Below are 22,279 nucleotides of genomic sequence, written 5' to 3'. Positions count from 1 at the left end.
ACGTCACGGGCGCCGGCAGCGCCCCCGCCCCGTTCCCGCCTCCTCGCCCGCGAGGCCCCCGCGAGGCCCCCGCGCCGTGGTCTGCCCCAAGCAGTGCCTGCTCCCAGAGCCGCGCTCTCGGGGCTGCCGCCAGCCCCGTTCCCCCCTGATCCGCGGGGCGGCTCCGCCATTACCTGCCCGGCCTCTTATCCCGGCGGTTGGCGGCGCTGCGGCCGCGGCGCTCGCCGCGCAGGGCGGTCAGGCGCGCTGGGGCAGCTCCGTGCGCCGAGCGGGCCGAGGCGGGGCGGGCGCGGCGGCGGCTCCGGCCGGGTCTGCGGGTGTGGGGCAGCGGCGGCACCGCGGGCCGAGATGCCGCTCTTCGCCCTCAACCCCTTCGAGCAGGACGTGGGTGAGCGCCGGGGCGACAGGCAGGGCTGGGCCCGATCCTGGCGGGGCGGCCTCTTCGTCCCCTGCATTCCATCGTCCCCTTCCTCCTCTTCCTCTTCCTTTTTCTCCTGGTCTTTTTCCTCCTCCTTTTCCTCCTCTTTTCCTCTCCCTGTTCCCCTCACAGCTCTCCCTCGCCCTGCCTCTGGTGCCCTAGGGATCAGTGTTGGATCCAGTCCTCTGGGATATCTCGATCGGTGATCTGGAGGAGGGGACCGAGTGCTCCGTTGGCAAATTGGGGAACAACACCGAGTTCCCAGCGAGCTGGCTGGGATGTGGCCGTGCTGGAGGCCAGGAAGGCTCAGGGAGGGATCTGGATCTCTGCGATGAGGCCGGTGGTGCCACAGCCAACAAGGCCAAGTGCCGGCTCCTGCCCCTGGGCCACACCGAGCTCTGGGAACGCTCCGAGCTGGGAGAAGTGTGTGGAAAGCTGGAAAATACCCTGGGAGGTGCTGGTGACAGCGGCTGAACACGAGCCCAGGGTGCCCAGGTGGGCAAGAGACCCCTGGGCTTGTACCAGCCCTGCTGTGGCACAGCCCCAGGGCTGTGCCTGTCCCTGTGCTGGCACTGCTGGGACACCTCCAGGGCTGGGGACAGCTCTGGGACAGGAGCGACCCTGAGGGGCTGGAGAGTGGCCAGGAGAGGGAACGGAGCTGGGAAAGGACTGGAGAATTCCTGAGGGAAATGGGAAAGGGGCTGGAGAATTCCTGAGGGAAATGGGAAGGGGCTGGAGAATTCCTGAGGGAAATGGGAAAGGGACTGGAGAATTCCTGAGGGAAATGGGAAAGGGGCTGGAGAATTCCTGAGGGAAATGGGAAGGGGCTCAGGCTGCAGCAAAGGAGGATCCCGAGGGATCTTTTCCCTCTCTGGAATTCCCTGACAGGAGGGGACAGCCGGGGGGATTTGGGATCTTATCCCAGGGAACAGGGACAGGGCTCAGGGGAGCTCAGGGTGGACAGAGCAGGAATTTCCCCATGGAAAGGGGGCTCAGGGATTGGAAGTGCCCAGGGGGCTTTGGATCCCCATCCCTGGAGTGTCCCAGGAATTCCTGGAGCTGCCACTCACAGCTCTGGGGACAATTGGGCACAGCTTGGGCTCCATGGGCTGGGAGAGCTTTTCCAACCCAAATAATCCCGGGATTTCTGTGGCTGTGGTGGCCCAGGTGCAGCTCCTGCCTGCTCCTGGCACATCTTGCAGGAAAAGATCAGTGGCTCCCTCTGCCCTTTACCCTCAGCACCATCAAGGAATGGTTTTTATTCAGTTTTGCTCTGACCCCTGCATTTTCTCAGCTTTCCCCGTCTATCTGAGGTGTTTCTGTGCCTCCTGCCCTTCCCATGGTGTTGCTGAGTTTGCAGGGATTTAGGGAATTGTGGCTGCTCTAGGATCAGCTTTTCATCCTTTTCTTGCTGATTTTTTTCCAGCTCCCCTAGAACCACACCAGCAGCGGGACTTGGATGATCCTTAGGGATCTTTTCCAGCTCAGGAAAAGATTCTGTTTAATTCTGTGATTACAAAACCTGGAGCTGGGGTGAAGACGGTGGTGACTCAGTTGTTTTGTTTCGTGTCCTGCCCTGACTTGTGCTGTCTTTAAACTCGTGCTCCGTGTCATTTTTTTTTTTTTTGTTACACAACGTCTGTTCTGAACGGCAGCACTGAAAAAAAGAAATCGGCAAAACCCCAGGCTCAGCTTTCTTGTTAGGATGGTAGGAAAGAGAAGAATTCTGCATTCCTGGCATTTTTGTCCTGGCCAGAATGGAAGAGATCGAGTGCTCTTGTTGCCACACAATCTCTGTTTTGTTTGTAGTACAAGTTGAGCTGGTTTCATATTTTATTGGTTATTTATTATTTTATTTCTAATTTCAGTTTGCTGTTTGACCACACTCACGTTTCAGGTGGCTCAAACTGATCCATTTGTACAAGTGGATTTTTTTTTTGAACTCTGCAGGATTCTTTAACAAACCTAAATGCTTCAAGGACTCACAAAACTTCAAAAATGGGACTCTGTTCACTTCCACTTTCTTCAGCTTTACTCAGTGTATTTTTTCCTTCATATTTTAATATTAATTATTTATATTTTATTGTTATAACTTATTAAAATTTAGCAAGTGCAACAGAATAGGAACTTGAATTATTGGGGCTAAATCTTGAGAATCCCTTACCAGGAAAAGTTTGTCATTAGAAACTTTAAAAAAATCAGTATTCTGTTGTAAATTAGACCATGCAAAATCCAGATTATCACATGTGGATGGTCTGGAGAGCTGCTGAGTTTGAAAGTTTTTGTTGGGGCAGATCCAGAGCTGCCCTTTCCCTGGAGCACCTGTGGGGAAAAAGGAATATTCCTTTTCCTGCCTAATGCAGCCCCCAAGAGCTTACATTTCCCTCATGTCTTATTTCCTTTTTTATTTATTTATAATTTCTATTTCTGTTCCTTTTTCTACTAGTACTTCTTTTTCTATTCCTTCTTTTTCTTCTATTTCTTCTGTTTCTTCTTCTATTTCTTCTGTTTCTTCTGCTTCTGTTTCTTCTGCTTCTGTTTCTTTTTTATTTCTTCTATTTCTTCTCCCTCTTCTCCTCAATATCATTGTCGTTATTGTTATTTTATGTTCCTTTTATTTCTCAGTCCATAATAATTCTTGTCTTCAACATTTAGGCTAAAATTCTACAACTATTGATATTTGAAAAAAAGCTAATTAGACTTTTTTTTTTCCTTGCTGTTCCTTGGGTTTTTCTTTTCTTCTTGAACTGTGGGGACAAAATTTTCCAGACTGCTTAAAATTCCTAAATTCTGAGCCTGCATTTTTATGATATTTCTTTCTCATTTTTTGAGATTATTTTTGCTCTGCTCCCCTATCCTGCCTTGATTATTTTTAATATACCACAGCCTCACTGTTACTGGTTTTCTTTCTATTATGAAAGAGATTTTATATATTTTCTATCATAAACACAAATTTATAATTTAATATAGTTACTACATTATACATAAATTAAGAGCTGTTCACTTTCATCTTGGAATATAATCTCTGAATTATAATGTAATATATATAATATTATATGTAATATATATTTTATTATAGATAATATATACATATTATATATATGTTATATACAATATAACATATATAATATATATAATATATAACATATTATATGTATTACATATATTATATATAATATATATTATATATTTTATATTTTTAATTTATATATAAAATTATCTCTGTTAATCCTTCTCAAATCTTTCCAATTTTTGTTGTTTTTTTTTTTTGACAAGACAAATGAAATTATTTCCTTTTCAGATTATTAGCCTCAATGGAACAAAACAAAAAGCAAAAAGTGCATTTTAAAAAGCCTTTTCAATGAGCTGGATTTACATTGCAAAAAGTTATTTTAAGACTATTTTAATCCAAATTTTTTTGATAGAATAGTACCACGAGTAAGGATCATTACAGGCAGGGCTGCCTTGTGACTGCAGGTTCATCCTGGCTGTGATCTCTAATTAAATCCAAGCTGGAATTGCCTAATTAATCTCTACAAAATCCAGGCAGACAAAGGAAGGTGTGTGGGATTAAATCTCTGCCTTCCATCCACCTCTTTGTGCTTCATCTCCTGGCAAACAGCACGTGCAGCAGCCCTTTTTAAATATTTTTAAAATATTTACTTTTCCCTGTGAAAAGTTCTTCCATGCTCTGTGTAAAATCTGAATTGTTTCTGTGCAGACAACGGTTGATTTCAGTTCATGGGCAAAGCGATCAAGAAAATGTTGAAATTCTTACAGAATGAACAAGCCCTGGTTTAGCACAAAAACTTTCTGTGCTGAAAGTGCCTGAGATTTTATTTATTTTTTTTTTATTCTAAATCAGTGCTCATTTTCTGTTTCTTGCATAGAAAGTGACACAGGTGGAGAAACAATGTTGTATTTTAGTATATTTCTGTTTTTTCTCACCCACATCTTACTTGGCCAGCCTGTCCCAAGGGAATTCAGGAATTCTTTATGAAAGTGATCCCTTGCACTTGGAATTCGTTATAAAAGGGATTCCTTGCACTTGGAATTCGTTATAAAAGCAGTTCCTTGCACTTGGAATTCTTTATAAAAGCACCCCAAGCAGCACATTTTGCTTTTACCTTATTTCCGTAAAAACAACCTCATGTCTGATGTTCCTCCATTCACTGGAGAGGACGAGCCGTTCCTTTTTATTTTTTATAATTTATTTTTCTATTATTTTTCTGTCTTTATCCTCCTTCCTCTTCCTCCTTCTTCCTCCTTCCTCGTCCTTCCTCTTCCTTTCTCCTCCTTCCTCCTCCTTCTTTCTCCTTCCTCCTCCTCCTTCCTCCTTCTTTCTCCTCCTTCCTCCTCCTCCTTCCTCCTCCTTCCTCCTCCTTCCTCCTTCTTTCTCCTCCTTCCTCCTCCTCCTTCCTCCTCCTCCTTCCTCCTCCTTCCTCCTCCTTCCTCCTCCTCCTTTCTCCTCCTTTCTCCTCCTTTCTTCTCCTTCCTCCTCCTTCCTCCTCCTCCTTTCTCCTCCTTCCTCCTCCTTCCTCCTCCTTCCTCCTCCTCCTTCCTCCTCCTTCCTCCTCCTCCTTTCTCCTCCTTCCTCCTCCTCCTTCCTCCTCCTTCCTCCTCCTCCTCCTTCCTCCTCCTTCCTCCTCCTTCCTCCTCCTTCCTCCTCCTTCCTCCTCCTCCTTCCTCCTCCTTCCTCCTCCTTCCTCCTCCTCCTTTCTCCTCCTTTCTCCTCCTCCCTCTCCTTCTCCCTCCTTCTCCCTATTTCTCCCCTCCTCAGTTTCTCTCTGTGCTGAAAAAATCATGGCAAGCACATCCTCCCACATCCCACATGTGTCTCGGCATCTGTGCGGGAGTGATTCCCTCCGAGCTGTTCCTGGGAAGGGGAGAAGCGGCAGCAGCTGCTCCGTTTGTCACTCTGGCACGGGGGGAAACTTCCAAATCCCTGAGAGTTTGGGCAAAGATTGAGATTGGATCCCCAGGGCTGCTGCCGTGGTGTGGATCCAGGAGGAGAGACTCGGATCCGTGTGGGAATTCCCTGACAGGAGGGGACAGCCGGGGGGATTTGGGATCTTATCCCAGGGAACAGGGACAGGGCTCAGGGGAGCTCAGGGTGGGCAGAGCAGGAATTTCCCCATGGAAAGGGGGCTCAGGGATTGGAAGTGCCCAGGGGGGTTGGGATCCCCATCCCTGGAGTGTCCCAGGAATTCTTGGAGGTGCCACTCAGAGCTCTGGGGACAATTGGGCACAGCTTGGACTCCATGACCTTGGGATGCTTTTCCAACCTAAATAATTCCATAATTCCAAGGTGAAAACTTCCTTTTTATTTACCTTCCTGATATTTACTGATGAATCCATTAATATCTTGATTAACCTTAGTAAATCAGTGTCCATGCTGAATTTCTTTTATTTTGGATTATTTCTGCCATGGCAGGAAAAGCTGGTTGTGAATTCCACTCAGGGCTTAGGAAAACCTCAATGGATTCTTGGGATCAATTTCAGGATATTCAATATATATATTTATATATTTATATATTATTTATAGTATTTCAGGATATCCATAGGAATCTCATCACTACTTAGGGATTGGACATTCAGGGAATCTGCAGCTTCCAGAGGCAATTCTGGCTTGATTTCCTTTTTTTTTTTTCTTTTAAAGTGTTTAAAATTACATTTAAACTCATTTATTTTCCACACCATCCATGAATTTATTGTTCATGTCCTAAAATATTGATGCACCTAAAAGAAAATTTAGCAATTTTATCATTTTTGAAGAAAGTTTGTGGTTTCAAAATAATATTTACTTCCTCTAAGTAAATATTCCAGTTTGTGAAAGATGAATTATGGCCAAAATTCTAAATTTCCTTTTTTTTTTTTTTTTTTTACCTCTGTAGCAAAAAGGATTTGGAACATTGGTGGGTGCTGTGTTTGTGTTCCCTTTGTGCAAATGTTTCTGCTGAGCTGCCAAAATAAAATTGAATTTAGTTGGTTAAAACTTAATCTTGAAGCAGCAAATGCAATAAAATATTTCATTTGCTGTTTATTAACTTGAACTGCAGTGTTCACATGGGATTTAAATAACCTGGCTAATAAAAACTTAAAACCACAAATAAATACAATTAGGGTTTATTAATTAATTTATAGAATTAGTGTCACTACAGGGGCTGGAACAAGATGAGCTTTAAGGTCACTTCTAACCCAAATAATTCCATAAATCCACGAAATATTAATAATAATTAATATTAATCCATGAAATATCAATTGGGGATCCATTCTACTGATAGAACCTGACCTGAATAAATAAATCCCATCATAAATCTTTTTTTTTTTTTTTTCCAGAAAAAGCTACAAATGAGTACAACACCAGTGAGGACTGGGGGCTGATCATGGATATTTGTGACAAAGTTGGGAGCACTCCCAATGGGTAAGGCTGGCCTCAGCATTCCAGGGAATTCTGTGTCCCACAGAATTCATCTCCAAAATCTCCAAATGTTCAACCTGCCCAAAGCACAGGATTTGCTTTGAAATGATTTAGTTAGCATTTCTAGTTCTGTTCTTTCTTTTTCTTTTCTTCTTTTTCTTTTTCTTCTTTTTCTTCTATTCCTTCTTTTTCTTTCTCTTCTATTCCTTCTTTTTCTTTTTCTTCTATTTCTTCTTTTTCTTCTTTTCTTTTTCTTCTATTCCTTCTTTTTCTTCTTTTTCTTCTATTCCTTCTATTTTTTCTATTCTTTCTTTTTCCTCTTTTTCTTCTCTTTCTTCTTCTATTCCTTCTGTTTCTTCTTTTTTATTTCTTCTCTTTCTTCTTGTTTCTCCTTTTTTATTTCTTCTGTTTCTCCTTTTTTATATCTTCTGTTTCTTCTATTTCTTTTATTTCTTCTATTTCTTTTCCCCCTTTTTCCCCTTTTTCCCTTTTCCTCTTTTTCCCCTTTTTTCCTTTTTCCCCTTTTTCCTCTTTTCCCCTTTTCCCCTTTTTCCTCTTCCCCTTCTATTTCTTCTCTCTCTTCTCCTCAGTATCATTATTGTTATTTTATTGTTATTCTTATTTTATTGTTATTCTTATTTTATGTTCCTTTTATTTCTCAGTCCATAATAATTCTTGTCTTCAACATTTAGGCTAAAATTCTACAACTATTGATATTTGAAAAAAAGCTAATTAGACTTTTTTTTTTTTCTTGCTGTTCCTTGGGTGTTTCTTTTCTTCTTGAACTGTGGGGACAAAATTTTCCAGACTGCTTGAAATTCCTAAATTCTGAACCTGCATTTTTATGACATTTCTTTCTCATTTTTTGAGATTATTTTTGCTCTGCTCCCCTATCCTGCCTTGATTATTTTTAATATACCACAGCCTCACTGTTACTGGTTTTCTTTCTATTATGAAAGAGATTTTCTATCATAAACCCAAATTCATAATTTAATTTCATTTTTACATGATACATAAATTAAGAGTTGTTCACTTTCATCTTGGAATATAATCTCTGAATTATGATGTAAGACTATGAATTAAATATATAATTATAATCTATAATACATAATGTACAGGCAGAATTCTGAAGTAATTCAGATTTTTTTTGCTGTTCTGTTTACCATTAAAATTGAGGATTTTTTTTTGCTTGTTTTAGTTTGATTTTAATTGATTGCCTGTCACAAGGAATAACAACAAATCTGTTTAATTTGGGAATCTTCAGTCCTGAAGGCAAAAAAATGTCCTTTGAGTCCTTTATTAAAAAACGAATTTTTTAGTGACACAAGACTTTTGTACAGGGAACTACAATCTGGCTTTGTAAAAAATTTAATTATTTTATAAAAATTCCATATGCAGAAATAGAAATATATAAAATGCATAATCGAATCTGAATATAAATATATATTTATATAGAAAATAAAATTCTAAATTCTGAATTTTAAAAATATGCTGCTGACGTATTTTCATTCAATTTTGTGTCATTTTCTTCCCTTCTGCCCTTGAAAATAATGAAGATTTTTGCCTACCCTAAATAAAAATCAGGTTCAGATTTGGTGACATTTTTGTTTATTGGGCTCAGATTTGGTGACATTTTTTTCAATAAGTTCAGATTTGGTGACATCTTTGTTCAATAAATTCGAGTTCAGTGACATTTTTCTTCAATAAGCTCAGGTTTAGTGATTTTTTTTTGTAAATAGTGATTTTTTTTTAAAATAGCCACAGGTTTGGTGACATTTTTTTCAATAAATCTGGGTTCAGTGACATTTTTGCTGAATAAGTTCAGGTTTGGTGACATTTTTGTTTATTTGGCTCAGATTTGGTGACATTTTTACTCAATAAGTTCAGGTTTGGTGACATTTTTGTTCAATAAATTCGAGTTCAGTGACATTTTTCTTCAATAAGCTCAGGTTCAGTGATTTTTTTTTTTTTAAATAGTGATTTTTTTTTTAAATAGCCACAGGTTTGGTGACATTTTTTTCAATAAATCTGGGTTCAGTGACATTTTTGCTCAATAAGTTCAGGTTTGGTGACTTTTTTGTTCAATAAATTTGGGTTCAGTGACATTTTTGTTTAACAGGCTCAGATTTGGTGACATTTTTGCTGAATAAGCTCAGGTTTGGTGACATTTTTGTTCAATAAATTTGAGTTCAGTGACATTTTTGTTCATCACTCTCAGGTTTGGTGACATTTTTGTTCAATTAATTTGGGTTCAGTTGCATTTTTGTTTTAGGCTCAGGTTTGGTGACATTTTTGCTCACCAGGCTCAGTTCTGGTGCAGTTTTTGGCTCATTCCTCCTGGCATTCCTCCCATTTATCCTGAATTTTCTTGTCCCTTTGCAGGGCCAAGGATTGCCTTAAAGCCATCATGAAAAGAATGAATCACAAAGTTCCCCACGTGGCTTTACAAGCTCTCACAGTGAGTAAATCCCCAAATTTCCCCCCAAAAAACCTCCTGCAACGCAGCAATTAAATAATTACTGATCAATTAACCAATATCTCAATTAAATCAGTATCCATGCTGAATTTACCTTTTATTTTAGATTATTTGCATTATTTTTTTTTTTAATTTACACTTTTTTTTCCCTGAATTTTCCCAATTTTCTTTCTTCTGTCAGCTTTTAGGAGCCTGTGTGTCAAACTGTGGGAAAATATTCCACTTGGAAGTGTGTTCCAGGGATTTTGCCACTGAAGCTCGAGCTATAATAAACAAGGTAATTATTTTAGAACCTTCAATCCTGAGGAAGGATTATTATTGAATTTCTCCAAATTAATATTGTGGTTAATGCACATTTTTTAGTTTTGGTGCTGTGTTTTCACTGAAGTTTGTGTGATTTTTACTCTGAAAAAATAAGAGCTGGCAGCTGATAATCCTTCAGATTTTTATAAAATTACATGAGAAATTTTAATTAAAATCTGTGTTGCTAAGCTCCATTAATTTGATCATAAGTGCAGCTTTTCTTGAGGAGAATTTTTATTAGGCTTGGAGGAAATTCCTGGGCTGAAGTGAAAGGAAAAATAATGAAGAAGTGAAATAATATTTTTAGATGGATAAAGTTAGAGATAATCATTTTTAGGTTTTAGAGATTCTGGGAATGTTGAATGAGAAAATAACCAAAAAAATGAGATTGAAATGGTTGAGGTCAAGCAGCTGCTGGGATTTAAATGTGGATGTGAGGGATTGAATAAGGAGGAGCAGCTTTTCCCTAATTACTGTGAGTGAAAGGGTTAAAAAGGAATTTTCAGATCCATGGGAGCCCTGCAATCATCAGAGGCTGAGCAAAGCAATTAAGGGAAGAATTAAAATTGCTGGGAAGCAAAATGAGTTCACAGCTCCTGTGGTTCTGGATTTCTGTGGAAAAATAGGTCTGCAAGAATTCCCTTTGTTCCCATTAGGCAGGATCCATCCTGGAGCTCAGCTCTGACCTCCAGCACCCAGGGATGGGCAAAAATCCTGGAATTCCACACAGGGATGGGCAGAAATCCTGGAATTCCACACAGGGATGGGCAGAGATCCTGGAATTCCACACAGGGATGGGCAGAGATCCTGGAATTCCACACAGGGATGGGCAGAGATCCTGGAATTCCACACAGGGATGGGCAGAAATCCTGGAATTCCACACAGGGATGGGCAGAGATCCTGGAATTCCACACAGGGATGGGCAGAGATCCTGGAATTCCAGCCAGGGATGGGCAGAGATCCTGGAATTCCACACAGGGGTGGGCAAAAATCCTGGAATCCCAGGCAGGAATGTTCCAGGATCCTGGAATCTCACCCAGGGATGTGCAGTGATCCTGGAATCTCAGCCAGGAATGTTCCAGAATGCTGAAATCTCACAGAGGGATCCTGGAATCCCGGCCAGGGATGTTCCAGGATCCTGGAATTTCACAGAGGGATCCTGGAATCTCACCCAGGGATCCTGGGATCCCAGCCAGGGATGTTCCAGGATCCTGGAATCTCCCAGAGGGATCCTGGGATCCCAGGCAGGGCTGGGCTCTGGATCACAGTTGTTGTGTTTTTGGGCAATTCTGACCCTGCTCCCCAGCCCTGGCCCTTTGGAGCAATAACAAATCCAATTTTGCTTTTCCCCTGTTGCCAGTGTGAGCACAATCCTGAGCCCAGCAAACTTCCCAGGAGGGCCAGGCTGAGCTCACAGCCCTCACTGGGATCTGGTCCCTTGGATTTGGGGATTTTTTGCCACTGCCAGGATCTGGGGAAGAACTGGGAGAGCCACAGGAATTCCAAGCAGAGCATGAATTGATCTTGGTTTGCCCCCACTCTAAGCAAATTTTTTTTTTTTTTCTTTAGCAGGCTCCCAGTTTGGGAATAAAATCTGTCCCTATAGATTATCCCTATAATAATAATAATAGGATAAATAATAAATGAAGGATAATTCCTTTTTATGGGAGAAGTTGATTCAAGGAGACACAAATCAGATTTTTGTGAGGTTCCCTTAGCTGGGACAAAACCTGTCCTGGGATCTGAGGAGAAACTGCAGAGGCCAGAAAAGGGGATTGTAGGGAAAGAATTCTTGTAGGGAAAGAATTCTTGTAGGGAAAGATTCATTGTAGGATTTCTTGTAGAAAAAGATTCATTGTAGGATTTCTTGTAGGGAAAGATTTCTTGCAGAGAAAAGTTTCTTGCAGGGAAAGATTTTATGTAAGGAAAGATTTCTTGTAGGATTTCTTGTTGGGAAAGATCCATTTTAGGATTTCTGGTAGGGAAAGATTTCTTGTAGGGAAAGAATTCTTGTAGGATTTCTTGCAGGAAAAGGTTTCTTGTAGGGAAAGATTCCTTCTAAGGAAAGATTTCTTGTAGGGAAAGAATTCTTGTAGGAAAAGATTGATTTTAGGATTTCCTGTAGGATTTCTTGTTGGGAGAGATTTCTTGTAGGATTTCTTGTAGAAAAAGATTCATTTTAGGATTTCTCGTAGAGAAAGGTTTCTTGTAGGGAAAGATTTCTTGTAGAATTTCTTATAAGGAAAGATTTCTTCTAGGATTTCTTGTAGGGGAAGACAGTGGCTTATATCAAATCATTTTATGTGGTTGGGAAGTGGAAAACAACACACCTGAGAAGGAATGAAGAGAAAATTGAGGTGAAATGTAGGGTGAGTAACACAGAGAGGCAGAAATTTGGGATCAGTGTGGTAGGCAGCCTGAATTTCTCCAGAATTAGTGCTCCAGGAGCTCAGCATGTTCTCTGGAATATCAGATCAGGGTATAATATTAAAGGTCAGATATTCCACACTCAGCTCCCCAAAATCTGCTCAATCAACACAAATATTCATGATTAAGGATATTAATAATGAAATAGGTTTGGTAACAGCTCCTTGAGGCTCTAACATCCATTTTTATCCAATTTGATCTTCCAGGCTCACCCCAAAGTGTGTGAAAAGTTAAAATCCCTCATGGTGGAGTGGTCAGAAGAATTCCAGAAAGATCCACAATGTAGCTTAATATCTGCAACCATCAAATCCCTGAAGGAAGAAGGGGTGACTTTTCCTGCACCAGGATCCCAGGTAGGAGCTGCTTTGGGATGGATCCCATGCTCTCATTCCCTTTCCCAAATGCCATTTTCCTCTTTGTCCCATTTCCTGTCCATGCCAGCAGTTCTCCTGAATTTGGAGTGGTTTATTTTTTATTTCTGGTGGTTTGTTGTTCCCAATCTAACAGCAGATCTGATGCCAGGTGGTTTTTTGTTTTTTTTTTTTCCTTTTTGTTATTGCTACTTCTAAATATTTTCATGTTACTCAAACCTGAAAATTAAAATTACAATTTCCTTACTTTCCTTTAGATGAAACACAGAATTTTTAAACTTTTACAAACCCTGTGAGTTTTTTAACTTACAAACCCTGTGGGTTTTTTAACTTACAAACCCTGTGAGTTTTTTAACTTACAAACCCTGTGGGTTTTTTAACTTACAAACCCTGTGAGTTTTTTAACTTACAAACCCTGTGGGTTTTTTAACTTACAAACCCTGTGAGTTTTTTAACTTTTACAATCCCTCTTTCCTCCACAAAGATGTTTTCACTTCTAAATCTGATCTATGTGTAAAACATATGGCAGAAACATGGAAGAGCTGAGCACTGGCACCCAATTCCAGTTCCTGGTGGGAATGAAAACTCCAGGAATGATTTCACTCTGCTGGCTGGGGAAAATTGTAGGATTTAAGTCAGCAGCTCCCAACTGGAGCATCTTATCTTTTGAAGGGAGGAATGAAGGATAAAGGTGGAAAGAGTCATTTAAATGAATAATAAATATCATTAAAATAATTATTTCAATAAAATCAGTTATTTCAGTTAAATCTCATGATTTCTTTCACTTTTTTTTCCCCTGCTGAAAACAGAAAAAAACCTGAAGGGTGGTGATTTTTATTTCTAGGAGATCACCTGGATTCCATAATCTACCTGATCAAGAACAACTCAGTGCTAATTTAAAAAAAATATATAATTATGGATATTTCTCTGTTGTTGCCACCTTTGCAGGCTTCCACCAGTGCTGCCAAGAATGGCTCCTCATCCAGTAAATCCAAAGAAGATGAGGATATAGCTAAAGGTGAGTTGCTCTCTCAGCCTTGGGTTGAACTCCAGAAGTTTTGTTAAAAAGCAGGGAAATGGCAATTTGGGGCTGCACAGAATTGCAATCAAGGACAGAGTTGGGAATTGTGGAATTCCAGGAATTCCCCTCATCCATGAGGATTTGGGGGTAAGACACAAAAACCCCATAAATCCCAGAACATTTTAAACCTTAACTTCCAATACTCCAGATACACACCTTGTTTAAACAAAACAATAAACCCTCTTTTTATAATAAACCCAAACTTGCTTTTCCTCCAGGGATAAAACCTCTCTCAAAACTTGTTGTTTTCCTCTCTGCCCCCACCTGCAGCTATTGAATTATCTTTGCAAGAGCAGAAGCAGCAGCAAATGGAAACCAAGCCCTTGTACCCAGCTGCAGAAATGGCACCAAACCCCCCGAGCCTGAGGAAGGTGCGAGCTCTCTATGACTTTGAAGCTGTGGAGGACAATGAGCTCACCTTTAAAAGTGGAGAAATTATTTTTGTTTTGGATGACAGGTACAATACACTCAGGTGGAGCTGGCTTTGTTGAACCATTCTTGTTTTCTCCAGGGAAAAACGTTTTTTGGGTTTTTTGTTTTTTTTTTTTTCATCTGATGATTTTCTTCCTCCCCTCCCACACACACAAATGTAATTGTCACTCTGCCCTCCCTCTCATCCCTTTCTCTTCCTTCTCTCTTTCCCAAAATCCAAAATTCTGACCTCAAATCATTTTCAGTGTGAGTATTTCATCCACTTTGTAGTTTTGAAGATTAATCTTAATTGGTTGTCTGACATAAGGAAATGCCTTGGCATCACATTCCATCTGCTTCCAGCAATTGTTAAACCTCTGGCTATCAAGAATCAAGTTTGCCAAGAATAAAACTGATTAAAAACAGCTCAAAAAATGATTGTTGTTAACACCTGTAGGGATATATATACAGCTTTAAAGGGCTGCCAAGTCATCAGTGTAAAGAATTGGTGAATTGTGTTCAATTTTCAGTGATCCCCCTGATCCCTTTTCCTCCCTTCCCTCCCCTCTGCCCCAGCTCCTGTTTGGCTTTGTGCTAATCCCTTCAAATGTTCTTTTAGATATCACAGGGTTTTGGTAAAAAAAAAAAAAACCACCACAGATCTATCTCTGAAGCTCAAGTTTTCAGTAAAAACCCCAAATATATCCCTGGCTCTGTTCACCCCAGAGTTCTGTAACCTTCCTTTATTTCCCCAGTGATGCCAATTGGTGGAAAGGGGAGAACCACAGAGGAGTGGGGCTGTTCCCATCCAACTTTGTCACCTCTGACTTGACAGTGGAGCCCGAGGCAGGTGAGTTACCTGCTGAAATGGTTGATGGATTATTTCCTGATTATTTGTGCTGCAATCCTAATTAGCCCAGCAGCAAAATAATTTCATCTATCAGCCCCAGGAAAGAACTGAGCCATCCTGCCCTTGTTTTAAACAATCAAGCAAAGATCACTGAATAACTCCCTTTAATTTCTGCCTCTGTTTCTCTTTGAAGAAATTTGGTTCGATTCACCAGAATTCCTTGTCAGCAACGTATTTACAAATGCAGCAAATTGCCATTTCAAATGTCACCTTGTCTTTTCACACAGAAGAATAACAAGGAGCAAATGTTTGTTTGAAGTTAGCACAGCAACAGGGAGAAAAGAAACTCCTCTCTGTTCTTTCAGCAGCTGTGGATAAAATCTCTGTTCCTGAGGACAATGCAGAAGAAATCAAGAAAGCAGAACCTGAGCCAGTTTATATTGATGAGGTATGGAGCCACTTTAAAAATCAAATTTTGTCGGGCTATTCCATTCTTTTGGTGCTGAATGTTGGCAGATGATTCTTTATCTGTAAAGAACTTTTTTATTTGAATATTAAACCAATCTTGGAGTGGCTGAGAAATCAAAGTTCTTCATCTTGGCTTCCCCTTTCAGGAGAAGATGGATAAAACACTGCAGGTGCTTCAGAGCATAGATCCCACGGATTTAAAGCTTGATTCTCCAGATCTGCTCGACTCAGAAGGTACTTGCAGCACTAAATGAGCTCTTTTTTTATGACTTCTCCTCACAATTACCTTTTGTGGATTGAGCTGGGAGTTCTTTGTGTTTATTTTAAGCTCAGGGGAGCTGTGCTCTGTACTAACAGTGCTGGAGAACACTTATTTCACTGTGGGAGTGTGGGGCTCTGGGGATAATTTGAATTTTTTTAATAGTTCCAAGCCAGCTCCATGTTTAGCAAGATCATTTGCATAACTCCCAGCTCTGTAAAATGCCTGAGCTTTGTAAAATCCATCTACCAATCCCAACCCTGAAATAAATAAGCAATTAATTTTACTGTAGCTGGATAAAATACTTTTGGCTGCATTTAAACATTTAATTGTGCAAGACATCAACTGCCTCAACACTTTGTCTTCACAGATATCTGCCAGCAGATGGGTCCAATGATAGATGAAAAACTAGAAGAGATAGATAGGTGAGAACAATATCTTCAATGATTTCCTTCAGATTGGGCAGTTTTAATCATATTTTTTTGGTCCTTTCATCTCTTAAGATAAAAAAAAAACCATGCAAGAAAAATTTAACAACTTCACCTTTGTGTGCACTGAGATTTGATTGCTGCTCTCCCCAAATTCACTGCACAGGTCATGGATGTTTTTTTTTTTATTTTGCCATTTTGTTACTGTAACCTTCTCCAGCCTGTCCAGAGGATGGAATTTTCAGTTATTTTCAGAATTATCCCATGTTATCCTTAGGAAGATGGAGAGGGGACAAGGGATGGAGGGACAGGGAATGGCTCCCAGTGCCAATTTTGGGAATTGGGAATTCCCAGATTCCTGGATCCCTGGCAGTGCCCAAGGCCAGGCTGGAATAACCTGGGACAGTGAAAATGCCCATGGCAGAAGGATCCCTTCTAACCCAAACCATTCCATGATTCTGTGACTCCTGGGAATATTTAGGGCTGGAAAAATCAGAGAATTCCACCTGGGAATTGCAGCTTTGGTGCCAGCAATGCTCGTGCAGCTCTTGCATTTTCCTTCCAGTCACACCACAGCAACTTTTCAATATAAATGGGTAAAAAAAAAAAAAATTAACCTTTTACCTTTCAGGAGCTTTTTTTTTTGTTTGTTTTTCATATTTAATGCATCACTGTTCTTTCCTCCCCACCTGAGATGTCAGAGCAGCTCAGTGCCCTGTCCCTTTGTTTTTGGAGCAGGAAACATTCCGAGTTATCCGAGCTGAACGTGAAGGTTCTGGAAGCTCTGGAGCTCTACAACAAACTGATGAATGAGAGCCCCATGTACTCAGCTTATTCCAAACTCCAGCACCCTGCACAATTCCCACCCACCTCCTCTGTGCAGGTCAGTATCCCTGAAACCTGGAAATTCTCTGGAATCTGGAAATTCTCTGGAATCTGGAAATTCCCTCTGCTACTTATCCCCATTTAAAAAAAAAAATCACAGCAAAACCTGAAGGGAGCAAAATTGACATTGCATTTGCAAGAAATTGGGATTTATGCACTAGAACAGAAGGTTTTTGCTTGGGCACTGTTGAAAATTCCAAAAGATCCCTTTCCATAATTCATTTCTTGCAGTTGGAATTGGGTGTTGCAGCAGCTTGGTGGATATTCTTGCTGTGAGTCATGTCAATCTCCAAGTAAAATGTTCCCTTCTTATCTAATAGTGAGGATGGGAGGGAACTGGAATATCAGTCTATTAATCCATTTTTTTTGCTAATTATAGAAACATTCTGCTTTTAGTTCCTTTTGCCGTTAGAAAAAAAAAAAAAATGAACATTTTGTATCAGTTCCAAACACGTTGTATTTGTGCTCCAAACTGTTCCACACTGTCCCTAATGATGGCTTAAAGGAAGAACCATGGAGGGGAAAGAGAGATTTTTCAAAAAGCACAGAATGAGGGTTTTTACTTGAAGTGAATTTTACTTTCATGTTAATTGTTCAGTGGGAAAAGAATAGTTGCCATGGCAACTGCTAGATCTGAAAATATGTCAGTTAAAAGTAATTCCGTGTCCTTAACTCCCAGGAACGATGGAAAATTCATTATATTTGGAGGTTACAAAGTAATTTAAGCCAAAAGGCAACTGCAGTTTGCTGTTTCTTCCCAAAACTGGTGCAGAGAAATGCAGGATAATGCTGGGCTTGATTTGGGATCAAACCTGTTCATCCCAAATCCAAACCCCACCAGCAGCTCCACCTGAATTTCCAGGCAATCTTGCATTATTTCAACCAGAACTGGAAGAAACCACAGGTTTTGCTTCCAGCTTTAGAATATCGTGGTGGGTTCATTGCAAAGTGAGCCAAGCACCAAATCTGCTGGGTTTGATTTGATTTGCAGTCGTATCCTGTGCAGCCTCCCAGTGGGAATTACCTGATGCAGGGAGTGTCCCTGTCCCCAGGGTACAGCCTGGCCCCCGAGCACGTGGCCCAGGTGAGGTCTCTGCCCCAGAGCATCAACTCTGCAGCCAGCCAGCCACCTCCAGCTGCTTATTTAAGGTATGGATCCAACCCATCCTTCATCCTGGGGGGAGGAATTCTGCCACTTTGCACGTTCTCGTGGCCTTTACACTTACCAACACATCGTTTTCGAGAGGAAAATACTGATTTTACTAAACCAGGGAGCAATGAGAGCATTGTTCTGGATCCTGCACCACGAGGTTTCCCAGGAAAGTTTATTTAAGAGAGGAAGGTTGAAAAGGAACCTCTGATTTTGGCTTTAAGCACCCAGCACCAAAGATTAAAAATTAAATAGCAGTAAGTTAAAGAGTATGTTAGAAAGCAAGAGTAAAAGTTAGAAAGAAAGAGTGAGTTAGAAAGCAAGAGTGAAAGTTAGAAAGAAAAGAGTTAGAAAGCAAGAGTAAAAGTTAGAAAGCAAGGGGTAAGTTGGAAAAAGAGAGAGTAAAAATCAGAAAGAGTAAAAGTTAGAAAGCAAGGGTGAGTTGGAAAAAGTAAGTTAGAAAAAGCAAGAGGAAATTAAAAGTTACGTAGTAGAGTTATTGAGGTGCTGGAAGAATTTTGAGGGTGAAAACGTTTTTCCTGTATAAACCATAAAAAGCTGTCCCGTTCTGGGCATGGAAAGTGTGGAATTGCAGGGAAATCTGTGAGCAGGGAGGAGTCCCGGGAGGGGAAGTGCAGGGCCAGGCTGATCCCATTGGAGAGCGTGCGTGTAAACCTCGTTATTTCCATAACCACCAAAACACGAAACGCCTTCAGCCTTCGGATCGAACGTGTGTTCGGGAGGCTCCCAGCTGGTTTTTTTTTTTGGGGGGGGGTGAGCAGTGGTGCTGTGGGGGTTCTGGGCTGGCCCTGTCACCGTGGTGTCCCCACAGCCCCCCCGACCCCGCGCTGCCACCGCCCTTCGCCAGCGCCGCCTTCCCCCAGCACCAACAGCAGCAGCAGCACATGGGCATGGCCGTGGACATGGCAGCGTTCCAGGGCGGCCAAGGACCACCCTACCCCGGGCAGCTCCCTGCTCATTCCCTGCTCCAGCAGCAGCCAGCGAATTTCCACCAGCAGCCTCTGCTTTGAACAGCCAGCGTGGAGGAATTCCGACCCGGCCGTGGATATATCCAAGTCCATTTTCCTCTCAAATAACTCAACTCGCTGTGTTAGGGTGATGCAGAGTAAAAATAGGCACCAGCTCTGATGGTTATTTGCATTTTTGCATCCTGAACTAGATTTAGGGGATGGTTTAAAATAATTCCCCGTTCCTCCGAGTCCTTTTTTTTTTTTTTTTTCTCTCTCTCTCTCTCTCCCCTGCGCTTTCAGGAAACGCCACTTGTGAATCTTTGAAAGATTGTCCCAAAATAATTTCTCTTTTCAATGTGTTTCTGGAAGCTTGAGGATGCTGAGATGCTGTTGCTTTGCCTCCTCTGGTGTCTTCTGTAATCCTTCTGTCCCAGTGGCTTTAGGGAATCTCTGCAATTCTGAGTCCCCTTTTCAGGGAATCTCTGCAATTCTGAGTCCCCCTTTTCCTGAAGGATGCACCGAGGGATCCCTGGCTCCAGCTGCAAGAGGAAACTCTGCCACCCAGGACCACATCCCTGTGGAAATAAGAGAAAAAGAGAATTTGAACAGTGCTGCCTCTTTATTTCAGAAAACACAGAGAATTGCTGTGTTTTTTTTTTCCTGAGGAAAACAAGATTTCCTGGCATTCCCTGGTGTCTTGGCAGGGGTGGCACTGCCAGCACGAGGCTCCTTGGGAAGAGCAGGCAGGGGATGCTCCCAGCTGCCTGTGTGGGCACTGTGGAACTTGCACAGAACCTCTTCCCAGTTTTCCTTTCAGTTTGGATGGATGTAGAAGTGAAGGAGCAGTGGAATTCCTTGTGGGAAGCTGCTGAGGACTCTGAGGATTTGTTCCCTTTCCCAGGGGGAGCTGAGTGGAACAGGAATGATCTTGATGGGACCATGGAGGGGGTTCTGCCTCTCTTGGATTTCCTTTCTGTGCCCCTGTGTGAAGAAGCCCTGACCCCAGAGGAGCTCCTGCACCCCTTGGGCAGGGGGATTGCAGCACATGCCATGTGCTGGGGGGTGGGGATGGGCTCTGTGCTCCTGGAAAAGCAGAGCCCTGTCCCTGCAGGAGGGGATTGCTCAGAGCTGGGCACACGTGCCACTTGGTGAGACAAGAAATCCAAGAATTTCTTCCCTGATGCACTTTTGAAAGGGTGGGGTTTGTCCATGGGAGCAGATGAGCTGGATTATCCTTTGGGGATGTGGGATTTCTTTATTTTTCTTGTTTCAACTGCTAAAAAAAAAAAAAAAATCACTTCATCCTCCTGTTTACCTCCTCACTGGAGCATGGTCACCTTTATCCTGCTTTTAACCACCTCAGGTGAGTTATAATAATATAATCCTTGGTTTGGGGAAATAATAGAAACAAATGACTGATAAAAACATCTCAGTTAAATGCAGGAAGCTCCCAGATGTCGAAATAAGCATTTTTGATGGATAAATTTCATCTCAGATTGGAACTCCCAGGCTGCTGAGTGACAAAACCCACCCTTCCCTCAGCACCTCCTCCATTTATTTCCCTTTTTATTTAATTCTTTCCTATCTTGACCTTCTATTTGCAGCCTCATGCTCATGCAAAAAAATGTTCAGCACCTGCTCTTTAAATCACTTTTTTTATTTAAATGTGTGCAATTGGAAGGAGGATTTTGTCTTTCCTTTGGACATGACTTTAATTTGTCTTGATCCTTCCCCTGGAAGTAGCTCAGTACAAAATAACACACGTGGCAATACTGAAGTATTTTGATAATTTGTTCCTTGTGTCTTTTGAGGAAATGAATTTATTTCCATGCTGCTGTTCCAAATTCTTCTTGTTTTGGAGCTTTTATTTGTCAGAGTTTACTTTGTTCCAAGTTGGTTTGGGGTCAAGCTAAACCTTGCTCCTGTTGCTACGAATTCTCTACATTAGGAAATTTAAATTGGTGATTTTTTGGGATTCTGAGCTTTGGGCCAAGAGAAATCTTCGATTGAGCCAGCCAGATGTGATTTGATGATGTTCATTGTTAAGTATAAATAATGTATATACTCATTTGTCTGAGATTTTCTACACACCTCCACACATGCCTGAACTTTTATAAAAGCAAGATTTGTCCTTCTGTCACCTCTTCTAACTCCGTGATATGCAACTTGTAGATAGTGTAAAATAATTTAATTATTATTAAACCAGTGTATCTAGAGGGGGTTGGTGTTTCTCTTCATACTTCTAAGACATGATCATATTTATTTTTAAGGCCTGATTGTAACTGAACATGCTGCCAAAGGATTTCTCTAACTCCAGATTTCTACCTTAGGTTTCTACCTGCTGTTTTCTATCAGGAATTCAGGGTGGAGAACTCCTGCTTTTTCATATAAACCCTTCACATAGGAACCTGGGCGACTTTCTAATGAGACTTTTCATGTGATTCATTTGTTTCATGGGTGTTAAACATCACCTTGGGATCCATTTCCTTCTGTGTGAGCTGGGGTCCCGTTGTGTCTGTTCACTTTGTCACCCCAGAGTGCTCCTGATGTCACCCACGCTTTGTGTCTCCAATTGGCTCCAGAAATAATGTTAAAAATCGGATTATTGGAACCTCCCAAGTGCTGTCGTGTGTTCTTTGTGCTGCTGGGGGGGTGGCCCTGGGTTTGTGGGACTCTGGCCTCTCTCAGGGGTTATTTCCTCAGAAGATTTTCTTGCCTTGTTTTTATCTGTGCATCTTTTCTAAGAACTGCCAGGCACTGCCCCTGCTTGCACTGAGAGGTGAGATGAGTAACAAACACACCCAGGAGAATTCCCTGCCCACAGAGGCCAGAGCTGAGTCCTGTGATCGTGGCTGAGAGTTCTGGCTCATCCCAAAAAATCAGAGTCAGTCCCTGGGCTTGAACCCTGCTGCTCTAGGTGTGCATGGACACAGAAAACACCTGCAAGGAGCCCCAAAATTTGTCATTTACACATCAATCACTGATTTTCATCTTTTTTTTTACAGCCCTTTGGAGCTTCTGACCCCAGTGGTTGATTTGGGGTCACTTCAGGCTGGAAGTCAACCTTTAAAAAGCCAAATCCTATCCTGAATTCTTGGGAAAAGCTGCTTTGTTTTTCCTTCTGAATCCCAACGTGATCCATGGGGTCTCTGGAGAGAATCTTTCCCTGGGAAATCGGCCACACCACGCTTAAAGTTTCTAGAATTGCCTTCCTAGGACCAATGCAGTGATGAAACTGTAAAAATAACCTAATTTAAACGACAGCCTCGGTGCCCCACATGCGGCTTGGACGGAGAATCCTGGCTGCTCGTTCCAGCCAAGGAGTGGAAGGATTGGGGTGTGTGGAGGAGGCTGGGCAGG

The 22,279-nt window shown here is 41.7% G+C and overlaps 1 protein-coding gene across 12 annotated transcripts; it reads left to right on the top strand.

Moving 5' to 3' along the window:
* Positions 1–250: 250 nt before the first annotated feature.
* Positions 251–22,182, top strand: STAM2 (signal transducing adaptor molecule 2). Of its 12 annotated transcripts, XR_015804932.1 has the most exons (15): positions 5,100–6,333; positions 6,758–6,842; positions 9,222–9,297; positions 9,497–9,592; positions 12,252–12,398; positions 13,365–13,434; positions 13,768–13,954; positions 14,664–14,758; positions 15,124–15,206; positions 15,373–15,460; positions 15,856–15,910; positions 16,652–16,796; positions 17,790–17,947; positions 18,781–20,282; positions 21,250–21,538. XR_015804932.1 is itself a non-coding variant. In XM_088168431.1 (14 exons), exons 1-14 carry the CDS (start codon positions 349–351, stop codon positions 18,977–18,979), a joined length of 1,521 nt encoding a protein of 506 aa, XP_088024557.1. In that variant the 5' UTR covers positions 251–348; the 3' UTR covers positions 18,980–21,538. The 12 variants fall into 12 exon arrangements, 11 of the variants coding, with proteins under 11 accessions (XP_088024557.1, XP_014748739.1, XP_088024560.1 ...); XM_088168431.1 differs by lacking the exon at positions 5,100–6,333 and adding an exon at positions 251–388 and having other exon boundaries at positions 15,127–15,206; positions 18,781–21,538; XM_014893253.2 differs by lacking the exon at positions 5,100–6,333 and adding an exon at positions 251–388 and having other exon boundaries at positions 18,781–21,538.
* Positions 22,183–22,279: the final 97 nt, after the last annotated feature.

Source organism: Sturnus vulgaris, chromosome 7 (genome assembly GCF_052056855.1).
Source record: "Sturnus vulgaris isolate bStuVul1 chromosome 7, bStuVul1.hap1, whole genome shotgun sequence".
NCBI lineage: Eukaryota > Metazoa > Chordata > Aves > Passeriformes > Sturnidae > Sturnus > Sturnus vulgaris.
The sequence above is the reverse complement of the archived record's forward strand: the minus strand, read 5'-3'. Positions and strand labels throughout refer to the sequence as shown.